Source organism: Diadema antillarum, unplaced genomic scaffold (genome assembly GCF_040938485.1).
Source record: "Diadema antillarum isolate AM-2024a unplaced genomic scaffold, OU_Dant_1.0 scf00000165, whole genome shotgun sequence".
NCBI classification, from domain to species: domain Eukaryota; kingdom Metazoa; phylum Echinodermata; class Echinoidea; order Diadematoida; family Diadematidae; genus Diadema; species Diadema antillarum.
Genome location: NW_027271054.1, coordinates 886,467 through 901,638, shown reverse-complemented (window position 1 = coordinate 901,638; position 15,172 = coordinate 886,467). Strand labels below are relative to the sequence as shown.

The following is a 15,172-nucleotide window of genomic DNA, read 5'->3' as shown; positions in this document are numbered from 1 at the left end:
CTTGACAACGTTTAAGCACCTTTATTTCAGCTGATTTTGCTCCATTTCCTCTCAAACTTAAGTATGTGGTAGCTCAGACAATAAGCTGCAGTAATCATGCATTTTATTTTTTCAAATCTCCTCATCAGGTTGATAATTTTGCAGCTAAAAACTGAAAATGAGAATGGAATGTGGACCAAACGATTCCTGAATCATCTTTCACATTATAAGCTTACGTTCCTCAAATTTTCTCGTCAAGACGTACATGGCCGAGAGGATAAAGGCGACGTCACAAGAGACGTGATGTTGCACACGTACGGGTTCGAACCCCAAAGGAGCACGAAACAAAATACTTATATCTTTTGCTTTTTTTCTTTTATGGAGTATTCACCTTCGTCCATGTAGAAATCACGTTTTCATGTAAACGTACACACACACACACAGACACACACAATATCCCTTTGTTTTGTGTTGGAGACCACATTGCTTTGACAGGCAACTTGGACTTGAAATTACAAATGTTAAAGTGAAGATGACTCTTAAAATACCGCATGGCCATGTTTGATTTTTTTTTTTACAATATAAAGACCTATTGGTAAATATTCATTCACATATCCTTTCCAATCAACTTACTTGAACACGCCGACACCACACGAAATTTTCAATTAGTTGCATGACAGAAACAATTTCATCTGAATTATGTAGGACTGTATAAAGAATTGGACTTCACGAATATTTCTCAATATTACTTCAAGTCGCTACTTAACATTATTTTCGTTGTCGATCACTGAAAATGAGAATGGAATCTGGTTGAAACGATTCCCGATTTATCTTTGTAACTGTATATTGATCGAATCCACGCGGCCACTCGTGGGAAGTTGAATAGCGCTATCAGTCACTTGACGTATATAGCCAAAAAACTGAATATCAATGTAAATTTGTGTTGTGTATAGCATACATAGATAGATTTAAGTTTCGCACAAGATCATCGGATCTTCCGTGTGGCAGAATCGCTTAGCACGCTGCGTGTTTATAATGCCCGACCGGAAGGAGAGAAGTTAATCGAGTCCCGCAGGACTTTTCCCTTTTATTTCTTTTTTTCTTTTTTTTTTTGCAGTTCAGCTTCACTCTTATGTCATGAACACAGCTACTCTATTTCCCTTGTTTTGCATTGGAGTTTGGAGGTTGGGTTTGCTTCATTAATTTTGTCACACTTAATGTTGTAAATTGCCCCTTGTTACAGTGTCCCGCTTGCCACCTTTCGTTTGCTCTTTCCTTTTCTCTTCATTGGTTATTGTTATACTGTAGCAGGATAGGTAGGAACATGTACGTTTAAATAACTTGCAGGAATGGGAGCTGAATTGATTAACTCTAGTCCAGGTGTATGGCGTCTCGCTCATCTCTTTGAAATTCCAGATTGTTATTGTTTGACCTAATAACGGAGTTGTAGACAGGTTTTATGTTACTATAGAGGTATCTTGTGCCACATGAGTGGAAGGCATCACTGTTTAGTGGTAGTAATGAACTTTTTCATGTTGTATATGGTATAAAGATATAAATTTCACATCCAATCTTCGGGACAGCCGTGTGGCTTTATAGTCACTTGGCGCGCTGCATGGTCATTACACACCACCTTAGGACGAGATGTTTGAGACCCGCAGGACGCTATTATTTTTTTCTCTCTCTCTTTCTTTGTTTTTCTTTTGGCAGTTCAGCTTCATTCCGATGTCATTACCCCACGACACACAGTCACTCAAGTTCCCCCTTTTTTTTTGTCGGAGGCTGGAGGTTGGATTTGCTTCATTTATCATACGTAATGTTGTAAATTGCCCTTGGTATACAGTGCCCCGCTTGCCACCTTTCGTTTTCTCTTTCCTTTTCTCTACGTTTGTTCCTGTTACACTGCACAAGACAGGTCGGAAAATAATTTACATAACACAACCGGAGCAGGAATGGCAACTGAATAAATTAACTCTAGGCCAGGTGTATGGCGTCTCGCTCGTCTCTTTCAAATTCAAGTTGTTATTGTTTGACCCAATAACGGAATTGTAGACAGGTTTTATGTTGCTATAGAGGTATCTTGTGCCACATGAGTAGAAGGCATCACTGTTTAGTAGTAGTAATGAACTTTTCATGTCCCTCCTTGTCAATTATAGTGTGTTCAAAGGGGTTGTGTGTCTATCTGCCAAAGAAAAGGAAAACCTTATTTTCGTCATGGCTATTTCTCTATACGTAACCGTAGGTGATGAGTATTGTTGGTATCTGAGCAGTGAATAGCACAGCATCAGGCTAAAATCCCCCTTAGTTATACGCGCTAAGCGTTCAATTTGATATATCTTTATTTATGTAGTCAATCACTGCTAATGGAGTTACAGAATTATGTTATGACACCTTTCACTGAAAGTTTGTAAAGCAAAGTTTATAGACAAGGCAAGCAATTGTACATGAATAATACCAATGATTTCAGAGGGAAATTATGGTATACCTAAATGTAAGGGTATCATTGCTTTGGAATTGCTGAGACAATATCTTGGCACGAGGGCTTCCACCTCTAATAACTGATCCCTTTGAAGATGTGTCGGTCACGGGTGTTCGTCTTTCACGTAGAAGCTTCCGTTCCACACTCTTAGTTCGAGAAGACTTACCATCATACTTCAAATTGTGATTAAAGGTAAAGACTCAAAATCAGACAAGTTGACGTGTTATGTCTATGGGAGGTGATTTTTTTTTAAACCATGCATTGACTTGACAACGTTTAAGCACCTTTATTTCAGCTGATTTTGCTCCATTTCCTCTCAAACTTAAGTATGTGGTAGCTCAGACAATAAGCTGCAGTAATCATGCATTTATATTTTTTCAAATCTCCTCATCAGGTTGATAATTTTGCAGCTAAAAAACTGAAAATGAGAATGGAATGTGGACCAAACGATTCCTGAATCATCTTTCACATTATAAGCTTACGTTCCTCAAATTTTCTCGTCAAGACGTACATGGCCGAGGATAAAGGCGACGTCACAAGAGACGTGATGTTGCACCACGTACGGGTTCGAACCCCAAAGGAGCACGAAACAAAATACTTATATCTTTTGCTTTTTTTCTTTTATGGAGTATTCACCTTCGTCCATGTAGAAATCACGTTTTCATGTAAACGTACACACACACACACAGACACACACAATATCCCTTTGTTTTGTGTTGGAGACCACATTGCTTTGACAGGCAACTTGGACTTGAAATTACAAATGTTAAAGTGAAGATGACTCTTAAAATACCGCATGGCCATGTTTGATTTTTTTTTTTTAAATATAAAGACCTATTGGTAATATTCATTCACATATCCTTTCCAATCAACTTACTTGAACACGCCGACACCACACGAAATTTTCAATTAGTTGCATGACAGAAACAATTTCATCTGAATTATGTAGGACTGTATAAAGAATTGGACTTCACGAATATTTCTCAATATTACTTCAAGTCGCTACTTAACATTATTTTCGTTGTCGATCACTGAAAATGAGAATGGAATCTGGTTGAAACGATTCCCGATTTATCTTTGTAACTGTATATTTGATCGAATCCCACTGCGAGCCACTCGAGTCCCGCAGGACTTTTCCCTTTTATTTCTTTTTTTCTTTTCTTTTTTCTGCAGTTCAGCTTCACTCTTATGTCATGAACACAGCTACTCTATTTCCCTTGTTTTGCATTGGAGTTTGGAGGTTGGGTTTGCTTCATTAATTTTGTCACACTTAATGTTGTAAATTGCCCCTTGTTACAGTGTCCCGCTTGCCACCTTTCGTTTGCTCTTTCCTTTTCTCTTCATTGGTTATTGTTATACTGTAGCAGGATAGGTAGGAACATGTACGTTTAAATAACTTGCAGGAATGGGAGCTGAATTGATTAACTCTAGTCCAGGTGTATGGCGTCTCGCTCATCTCTTTGAAATTCCAGATTGTTATTGTTTGACCTAATAACGGAGTTGTAGACAGGTTTTATGTTACTATAGAGGTATCTTGTGCCACATGAGTGGAAGGCATCACTGTTTAGTGGTAGTAATGAACTTTTTCATGTTGTATATGGTATAAAGATATAAATTTCACATCCAATCTTCGGGACAGCCGTGTGGCTTTATAGTCACTTGGCGCGCTGCATGGTCATTACACACCACCTTAGGACGAGATGTTTGAGACCCGCAGGACGCTATTATTTTTTTCTCTCTCTTTCTTTGTTTTTCTTTTGGCAGTTCAGCTTCATTCCGATGTCATTACCCCACGACACACAGTCACTCAAGTTCCCCCTTTTTTTTTGTCGGAGGCTGGAGGTTGGATTTGCTTCATTTATCATACGTAATGTTGTAAATTGCCCTTGGTATACAGTGTCCCGCTTGCCACCTTTCGTTTTCTCTTTCCTTTTCTCTACGTTTGTTCCTGTTACACTGCACAAGACAGGTCGGAAAATAATTTACATAACACAACCGGAGCAGGAATGGCAACTGAATAAATTAACTCTAGGCCAGGTGTATGGCGTCTCGCTCGTCTCTTTCAAATTCAAGTTGTTATTGTTTGACCCAATAACGGAATTGTAGACAGGTTTTATGTTGCTATAGAGGTATCTTGTGCCACATGAGTAGAAGGCATCACTGTTTAGTAGTAGTAATGAACTTTTCATGTCCCTCCTTGTCAATTATAGTGTGTTCAAAGGGGTTGTGTGTCTACCTGCCAAAGAAAAGGAAAACCTTATTTTCGTCATGGCTATTTCTCTATACGTAACCGTAGGTGATGAGTATTGTTGGTATCTGAGCAGTGAATAGCACAGCATCAGGCTAAAATCCCCCTTAGTTATACGCGCTAAGCGTTCAATTTGATATATCTTTATTTATGTAGTCAATCACTGCTAATGGAGTTACAGAATTATGTTATGACACCTTTCACCGAAAGTTTGTAAAGCAAAGTTTATAGACAAGGCAAGCAATTGTACATGAATAATACCAATGTTTTCAGAGGGAAATTATGGTATACCTAAATGTAAGGGTATCATTGCTTTGGAATTGCTGAGACAATATCTTGGCACGAGGGCTTCCACCTCTAATAACTGATCCCTTTGAAGATGTGTCGGTCACGGGTGATCGTCATGATTCGTCTTTCACGTAGAAGCTTCCGTTCCACACTCTTAGTTCGAGAAGACTTACCATCATACTTCAAATTGTGATTAAAGGTAAAGACTCAAAATCAGACAAGTTGACGTGTTATGTCTATGGGAGGTGATTTTTTTTTAAACCATGCATTGACTTGACAACGTTTAAGCACCTTTATTTCAGCTGATTTTGCTCCATTTCCTCTCAAACTTAAGTATGTGGTAGCTCAGACAATAAGCTGCAGTAATCATGCATTTTATTTTTTCAAATCTCCTCATCAGGTTGATAATTTTGCAGCTAAAAACTGAAAATGAGAATGGAATGTGGACCAAACGATTCCTGAATCATCTTTCACATTATAAGCTTACGTTCCTCAAATTTTCTCGTCAAGACGTACATGGCCGAGAGGATAAAGGCGACGTCACAAGAGACGTGATGTTGCACACGTACGGGTTCGAACCCCAAAGGAGCACGAAACAAAATACTTATATCTTTTGCTTTTTTTCTTTTATGGAGTATTCACCTTCGTCCATGTAGAAATCACGTTTTCATGTAAACGTACACACACACACACAGACACACACAATATCCCTTTGTTTTGTGTTGGAGACCACATTGCTTTGACAGGCAACTTGGACTTGAAATTACAAATGTTAAAGTGAAGATGACTCTTAAAAGACCGCATGGCCATGTTTGATTTTTTTTTTTACAATATAAAGACCTATTGGTAAATATTTATTCACATATCCTTTCCAATCAACTTACTTGAACACGCCGACACCACACGAAATTTTCAATTAGTTGCATGACAGAAACAATTTTATCTGAATTATGTAGGACTGTATAAAGAATTGGACTTCACGAATATTTCTCAATATTACTTCAAGTCGCTACTTAACATTATTTTCGTTGTCGATCACTGAAAATGAGAATGGAATCTGGTTGAAACGATTCCCGATTTATCTTTGTAACTGTATATTGATCGAATCCACGCGGCCACTCGTGGGAAGTTGAATAGCGCTATCAGTCACTTGACGTATATAGCCAAAAAACTGAATATCAATGTAAATTTGTGTTGTGTATAGCATACATAGATAGATTTAAGTTTCGCACAAGATCATCGGATCTTCCGTGTGGCAGAATCGCTTAGCACGCTGCGTGTTTATAATGCCCGACCGGAAGGAGAGAAGTTAATCGAGTCCCGCAGGACTTTTCCCTTTTATTTCTTTTTTTCTTTTTTTTTCTGCAGTTCAGCTTCACTCTTATGTCATGAACACAGCTACTCTATTTCCCTTGTTTTGCATTGGAGTTTGGAGGTTGGGTTTGCTTCATTAATTTTGTCACACGTAATGTTGTAAATTGCCCCTTGACACAGTACCCCGCTTGCCACCATTCGTTTTCTCTTTCCTTTTCTCTTCATTTGTTCTTGTTATACTGTAGCAGGATATTTAGGAACGTGTACGTTTACATAACTAACATGAATGGGAACTGAATTAATTAACTCTAGTCCAGGTGCATGGCGTCTCGCTTATCTCTTTGGAATTCCAGGTTGTTATTGTTTGACCAAATAACGAAGTTAAAGACAGGCAGGGAAGGAAGTGACTTGATATTGCTTCATAATGAGGAATTTCGGGCAACACCTTTCCAAGTGTAGTGATTATGACGGGGTTCTCTGTCGTTTATTTTCGTCATGGCTGTTTCACTAGTTAGCCATAGGTGATATATGTTGCTGGCATCTTGGAGAATAGAACAGATCAGTACCAAACTGGAATAGCCCTATAAGCAATGTGGTAAGCGTTCAATTTTTTGCATTATCTTTCTTCTTTAAAGTCAATCACTACTGATCGAAATACACACTATAATATGACACGTTCCACTGGTAGTTTAGGAAAAGGGAGTTAATACACGATGCAATGATAAATGTGCTACCATTGATTTTAGAGACGTCATTGTGGTGTGGTACTGGTGATGGTAAGGGAACCATAGATTGCTTTTAAAGTAATGAGACAATCATTGGACCTTTGCATCAACACCGTATTCCCATCTAGAATATAATGCGGCGTGCGGCGTTTTTTAAAATCCTGACGTGGACATTTTCTTTTTCTTGTTTTTAATTTACGAATGTTATATCTAAATTTGTTTCTTTCCCCTAACATTTTTTTTTTGTTGAATATAAAGTTGGACGTTCCTTGACCGAGTCGAAGAGCAGCGATTTAGTTACAGTTTCAATGCATCTTGTTTACCATCTTCTCTGACATTAAATTGATGGTTTTTATATTTGACATTGTCTGTCTATTTGCCTGTTTATGCTCATAAAACACTGCTAAACAACTAATACCTTTGCTTCACTTGTCACACGCAATGATATGGATTGCAGTTGTGCATGCAGTTTTACTTCTGCCACCTCTCGTTTTTCTCTCCCCTTTTCCCTCACTTTGGTTTTGTTATACTGCAGATGGGAATGATTACACTAACATAACCCAACTTGAAGTAGGAATGAGAACTGAATAAATTTAACTCTAGGCCAGGTGAATATAGCGTCTCACTCATCTCTTTGAAATTTCAAGTTGTCATTGTTCGACCAACGGAGTTGAAGACAGGCTTTATGTTGCTATAGAGGTATCTCGCGCCACATGAATGGAATGCATGCGCTGTTTAGTATTAGTAATGAATTTTTTCATGTCCATCCCTGCCAATAAAAGTGAAGTGTGTTTGACGGGGTTCTGTGTCATTCTGCCTATGAGAAAGGAAAGTTTTATTTTCGCCATGGTTGTTTCTCTATGCGTGGCCGTGGGTGATGGGTGTTGTTGGCATCTGGGCAGTAAAGAACCGAGTATCATGCTATAATACCCCCCCCCCCCTTAGGTTCTAAGCGTTCAATACGGTGATATATCTCTCTTCTTTATCATGTCAATCACTGCTGATGGAATTACAGAGTTATGTTATGACACGTTTCACTCAAAGCTTAAAAAACAAAGTTTATGCAAGATACAAGCAATGGTGCATGAGTCCTATAGGCCATTGATTTTAGATGAGAAATTATGATATGCCTATAGTAGGGGTGTCATTGATTAGGAATTATTAATGACACGATTAAGCACTCCTTCCACTTCTAACTCTCCCCTTTGAATGTGTGTCGATCACGTGAGATCGTCATAAATTATCATTCACGTATAAGCTTTCGTTCAAAGTGTACTCTTAGTTGGAGGAGACCTATAGTTACATGGTTAAAGGCGATGTCTCTCTCGCTGGAGCCGTACGTTTGGCCCGTTTTTCTTTTGCCCTTTTCTCTTTAATTGAGGTATCACTTTCGTCCAGGATAAATCACATTCTCATGTAAACAGACTCACTTGCTCTGTATCCCTTGTTTTGTATCGGAGGCTTCATTGGTTTTACTGCTGATAAATCTCACAGGCTTGTATACAGCTCTAAGAGCTCTCTGAACTGATCATTATGATAGCAAGATTAGAGGGAGTCATATTGGTTATGTAAATAATGGTCAAAGGTCATGTTTTAAAAGACCACTGTTAAAGCCAGGATGGTTATAAACACTTAATTGTCATGTTTTATTTGTACGTGCCGAGGATCCCTTGGACCCCATTTACAGTGTGAGGCTCGGCCGCGCCGAGCCCACCTTCATTTCGGTGTAAACGCGCAAAAGGCCAAATGCGGGGCCAAATTTGGCCTCGCATTAGGCCACGCTCTGGAGGTGGTCTCGGCTGCGGCCGAGCCGCGGTCGCGCCCGGCCTTTTTCTCAGTGTAAACGCAAACTGGGCTAAATGCGCGGCCAATTCTAGTCTGGCTTCCAAACCCTCGCCTGTACTATTTCGCTATTCAGGATATTAACCACTGCAACGTCGAAAACTAGTATAGTTGAAGGTGGTTTTGTCCTGCAAAGGATTTTCTCCTTCGGCAAAAGCCTTTGCCCGAACGGCGACTTCGTCGCCACGGAATTGGCAGTTGGCAAAGGATCTGAAAACCAGACAATACCAAATTGCGTTTGTTTACAAGTAGAGCGCCACTACGACAAAATAATGAAAGGTTTGAATCAAAAGCGCGGTCGAGTCCGGCAGTGTAAACGGACTAAATTGCGGGCTCGGCCTCGCAATTGAGGTTGGCCGCGGCCGCGGCTCCGCCCAGCCCCGCACCGTTAACGGGGTCTAAGTTTATGCACTGTACGTACTCAAAAAGTCCGTAAATCAACTTAGTCGCACACGCACAGAATTTCCACCTAGTTTGTGTGACAGAAAAACAAATGTGATCTGAATAATGTAGGCCCAAAAAAGTTCAACTAAGTATCTCATTATAACTTCCAGGTGCTATATTGCATTCTTTTCTTTGTCGATCACGGATAACCGATATCTGATGACCCCAAGCGTATCACCTAACTCGTCTTTAAAGTGACGAGTTTCATGTCTCGTTAAGGACTTGAGTCCTCAAATATTAATGTCCAAGCTGGACAGTAATCTGAAGCAGAGGCCTAGCTCCTTCTCACAGTCAAAGACAATGCACAAGAAGAATCATCACCTTGGTATAGACATCATTGTTTGTTTTGTGGAGCGAGTTCTGCTACAAAACGCACAGACTGAACACATCTACACAGAAAATAACTGCACCATTTCACGGAATAAGCCAGTTCTCAGTTTGACTACGCACAAGAGCAGAAAAGGGTAATTTGTACAATCAGGCTTGTCGGTTTTTTTAATTCACTGAGAAAGGCATCCGTGATGAACCAGTAAATGATTATATCAATGGAACCTTGATGGTGCTTGCTAGCGCATTCACCTGACAGCAAGCCAAGTATTTGGTAATATTGACAGAAAGGGTTGTCAATGTATTCAATGCAAAGCAATGAAACGGATGCCCCCCAAAGTGTCCACTGTAAGACCATACTGGTCACCTCGTCAGTACGGAAGTTCATATGTTTGAACATGAGTTGTAGAAATTGTACGTCAGGTAAGCTTAAATGCATTACCCCGTTTTGAAAATGAGTGAAGAGCAGAACAACTATCAACAACAGCAAAAACAACAACAACAAAACTAAGGTCATCTATACCATTATGCACCCCATGAGCTAATTGTGAACTGTCTTATTGGTGAAAATTTTACATTACCTTGCTTATCGCCATCATCGTGGGGAGGGGGTGGGGCTGGCGGAGGAATCTATGGAAAACATATTCACACACAACATATAACATGGTAATTACAGGGTATCTGTGACAGGTAAATACTTGCATTTAGAATATCTACCAGGATATTCTATCTCATCAACCCTGCATCAAAGCTCAGAGTTTTGTATAGCTTCAATATGCGGATATCAACTGAAGAATCATTATCACAAAATCATTGTACAGTTTACAGTTACTACAAACAATGTACTGGTATAGTCAACAAAGGTACTGTGAAACCAGAAACATTTGCTTCATAAAACTTTTGCGAATTGGAGCCGATGTCCTTTTTGGCAGCATGAAACTTTTCCAAATTGCCACAGGCATTTAATGCATTGTGCAAACAAACACTTTTGTGTATGTTTTACTGTCACAAGTCTTGGCTCCCAGCGAAATTTGTGAAAATTAAACTATTGAAAAGCACATGTACTTTCCACATAGAGGTGAATTAAATTCCTTGATCCCAAGTCTTCACGGAAAAGTATTATAAATCTGAACACACTAGTAAACTCGCCTATAACAAAGATATATATTTGAAAAGAAAAAACTAAGAACACAACTGAACAGTTCCAAGAAGTGTTGACAGAGCAATCTACTACAATTAATTTCTACCCTACCTGTGGGGGAAGGGGTGGTTGGTTGTTGAAGTCGCCAACTGGGGGCAGGGGTGGTGGCTCAGAGACCGGTGGTGCAGGGGGCGGCACATCTGCGGCCTCCTTCTGTCTTATCCATTCCTGGGCCAGGGCAGCCCAGTCAGTCGCTGTTGGGAATGGGACGGCAGCAAGAAATTAAGGCAAGGTCTTTAAAGGACAAGTTCACCTTCATAAACATAAGGATTGAGAGAATGTAGCAATATTAGTAGAACACATCATTGAAAGTTTGAGGAAAATCAGACAATCCGTTCAAAAGTTATGAATTTTTGAAGTTTTTGTGCAGTACCCGCTGGATGAGAAGACTACTGCAGTGTATGAATAACTTAGATGTCACATGCGTACAACAATATAAGGAAAATATAAAGAGAATTTCACAAAATTCCATCTTTTGAAAAAAGTACACATTCCCCTGACTCGTTACCAACAAATGTTATGGGTAATATTATTCCCCCTGCCTTTAGAAAGAGGCAAGTCAAGTGCTGTTTTATTATGCGAAAAAAGTGAAAATATGTTGAATTTCTTTTACATTTTCTTTGTATTGTTGTACGCATATGACTCACAAGCTGTAGTAGTCTCCTCATCCAGCGGTTCCAGCACAAAAATTTAAAAAATTCATAACTTTTGCATCGATTGTCCAATTTTCTTCAAACTTTCACTGATGTGTTCTACTAATATTGTTGCATTTTCTCAATCCTTATGTTTATGAAGGTGAACTTGTCCTTTAAATTTCTAAGCATCCTTATTTTTTTGTTTTTTCATTTTTCCAAAAAAAAAAAAATCAAAGTATTAAACTGCTGTTAAGGAGACATATCTGAGCTTGAGCCCATGCCCCTTTCCTAGTTTGTAGTTTTTTTTTGGTTTTTTGTATGTAGACAGGTAAACAATTATCATTTCATATCAGATTTTAAAATTTCATCTCAGATTTGACATGAAACACTAAATACTATGAGATATTATGCTCTGGTTTTTAGTTTTGTTTTGTTGTGGTTTTTAAGTTTGTTTTGTTGCTGTGTTTTTTTTAATTGCGTTCTTTTGGATTTCATTACACTTCAATCACATTTTCAATGTGAAGTAACAGCGAAGTAAATGCAAAGTATTGCATAATCAAAACACTATCGGTTAACTGTAAAAGCTGTTATTTTCGTGTACAGATATTTTCGCAAATGAGGAGGTCACGGACATTTCTGCACGATGTTCTTTTCGCGAATTGACACTGTGGCTATCATAAGTGCACTATCACCCTAGCATATGGCGACATTTTCAGGTGTTGCTAAATTCGCAGTCCAACAGTGATTCGCGAAATTCGCGAAAGTAACAGCTTATACAGTATTACTCTTGACCCTTAGGCAGTCTTTACAGGTCTGCAAGCTACAAAAATTAAAGGGATTACTTCAGTTTTCTCACATTCTTAAGTGAGATATTGAGAAACCTCTTCTGAAATATGAAAAAGCATGTAATTCCAAGATGAATTCAATGTTTATTTGATGAAAATTGGTTTTGAAATGGGTTAGATATCCAAAACAGAGCTATCTTAATAAAAGGTGGGATACATCTTTTATTCAGGACGCTTTGATTTACCTTGTTTTTGGATGTCTCAGCCATTCCAAAAACTGATTTTCATGAAATAAACTTTGAATTCCTCTTTAGATAGAATGGTATGCTCTGTACCATTTCCTAAGTGGTTTCTTGGTATCTTGCACAAAGTTAAAAGCCCGATCTCCATCTCCACCAATACTCCTGTACAATGTATATTATCCCTTTAAGAAGCACTTAGACTCACCAGCATTAGCTTGATACTGCTGCTGGGCTTGCATTCCCCATTGTCCCTGCATCTGCCATTGGTTGACTGGCCACATGATTGACGCAGGGCAGGTTTGTACCGGTGCTATACTAGTATTACAGTAGGTCTACTCATGGATCAGCTCTGGAAAATAGCACCTGCAGGACAGACAAGTTTTAGTCAAGTTGGTGAGAAAGTTGCATTATAAAGGAAAGTAAGGGACAGATGGATATGTTTGAAAAGAAAAGAGGAAAGCAAAGAAAAAAATACAAAGATTGAAAACAAAAAATCACTACTAGGTAGAATAATAGAATGAGAGATGAATCAAAACTGGATGAGAGCAAGGATAAATAGGAAGAAAAGAATTATACTGGTTGAAAAGGAAATAGAGAAAATGATACATTTCATTAGAACGACACATAAGAAAAGGACATTGGAGAGGATAGACAGGAAAGGTACTTAGAACCCTAGAGGGAAAGACCATGACCCATGAAGGAAACAATTAAAGAACAACTTCAGAAAGTATGATTAAATAGCAAATTGAGCAAGTTAGACAAGAGAAAACCCACAAAGAAATGATTGATAGGAAGGAAAGGAAAATTTAGGAATACCTGAAAATGAAAGAAGACAGAAAGGAAAGAGAAAGATATATTAAGTGGCAGGACTCACTCATGCACATGCTCAACCGCGGTTAACCGCTTTGTTTAGAAGCTACCTTGTACAACCGTTATCGCAAGACTTGGCCGTGGAAAAGGGAAAAAAACAAGACTTTAGCTTTTTAAAGACACCATAGAAAAAGCCGCTGTGTGCTGTGATCGCTACACTCAGACTCCTAGTAGCCCCACCCAGGGCGCTCCTTCACACAGTTATACTATGTTCGCATTCGGGCTGGCCGCAGTTACACTCGGATCAAAATGATCGACCCATATTGGCCATATGGCCTTAGTGCATGCACTAAACATATTATTCATTACTGTCGCCAGTCGCTGTGCCGATTGCTTAAATGCTTGTGCACAGAGCAGCATTTCAAGCGATCAAGATTTTCAAACAATTTCTCAACACAAAAAAGTGTTCAAACTTAACTTCTATTCGACTTCTGCTCTGGGACTCGTATTTTAGGATACTGACGAACGAGGGTGAATTTGTACATGTTTGGAGATCATTTGACAAGGTCAAGGAGTTGCGAAAGTATTGCCTACATGTCATTAAATTTACAATCTCCAGTATAGTCTAACACCCAAACAAACAAACAAATGCCAGAAAAAACATAGTCGTAATCTCCTCACAAGTTACACCAAATAATGCTAACGTTCGTTAGGTCTCTGCTAACTAAAGTGCAAGTGCTAACAACTAGAATCGATATTAAGTATTATCTGGACCACTGACGCTACGACCACGCCACGGCCCTGGTAACTTGCTTGGTAAGGGTAGCAGTTTAGACCTACATAGTAAATCTACTTAGTAATCCCAATTTCCATACTAGAGTCGAGATTATAAACTGTTAGGGCCATAAATATCCATTAGTAAGTGTGGCCCCCCTGTCGTGTACTGTACCCTGTAGTGTAGGCGTGCATGATCGAGTGACGTGAATCGTGCACCACACGGTCAAGGGAAGTTCGCCCGCGTCCACGCAACTCGACTCTTGCTTGGTACACGACACCGCGCAGCTACTGGGCACAAACGTAGCGATTCCACTGCTTCACCAGGATGATTCCCACCTCGATCTCCTACTGGAAATTCTTCACATACTTAAGGAAACACTTTCCTGTTAAAACAGGACACGCTTACACTCATGGGGCGGCAAGTTTGGGAATTAACCTTACCTTTTTGATAGCTGTCCCACGGTAATCTTGGTGGCAAATGGCTACCGCCATGCAAATTACTCAAGTGTACCGTTGAGGGCAGCATGCTTCATTTATGTGGTTAATCGGCGCGCTCTTTTCTGGGATCGGGAACATGTCCACGGCGCGAAATTGGTGTTTGAATTTTCGCGGTGGTAAATAAAAATAGCAACGTTGCGGGATTTTAAACAAGGGTTTTCATTATAGGGCCTATCATGTCAACTTTTATTGGCTTATAATCATTGTACATTGACCTTCCCACTCACTGTTCATCATCACCTCTTTTTACTCGAACATCGATCCTCCGAGCAATAATAATTATTATAAAGGACTTTTTAGAAAGTCTTTTCTTCCATGTTACTCCGCTTAATTAATTTGAAAATTTTATTTCAGTTCGCTACCTGTTTTTAATCTCATGCTTTTTTTTTCACTCTCATGCAATTCAAATATCTTGCAACTCCTTCTACTTTACCATTTCAGTTATTCTCCTTCTTTCTCATGTATTCACTCATTTTTACTCGCGTCAGCCAAAACCATTAATTTTCCTGTTTATGATCTATCCAGTCTTACTTCCAGATAATAATAATCATTTTATATACACTTTGATATGTTTGATG

At 39.1% G+C, this 15,172-nt stretch overlaps 1 protein-coding gene across 1 annotated transcript in view; it reads right to left on the bottom strand.

Moving 5' to 3' along the window:
* The window catches only part of LOC139722445 (uncharacterized), a 29,330-nt gene extending 16,540 nt beyond the window's left edge, over positions 1–12,790 (bottom strand). Inside the window, exons 1-3 of the mRNA XM_071633739.1 lie at positions 12,715–12,790; positions 10,899–11,041; positions 10,228–10,276 (exon numbers count right to left, since the gene is read on the bottom strand). Coding sequence (XP_071489840.1) covers positions 10,228–10,276; positions 10,899–11,041; positions 12,715–12,790 — 268 coding nt within the window. The remainder of the gene's footprint in view (positions 1–10,227; positions 10,277–10,898; positions 11,042–12,714) is intronic.
* Between the last annotated feature and the right edge of the window lie 2,382 nt (positions 12,791–15,172).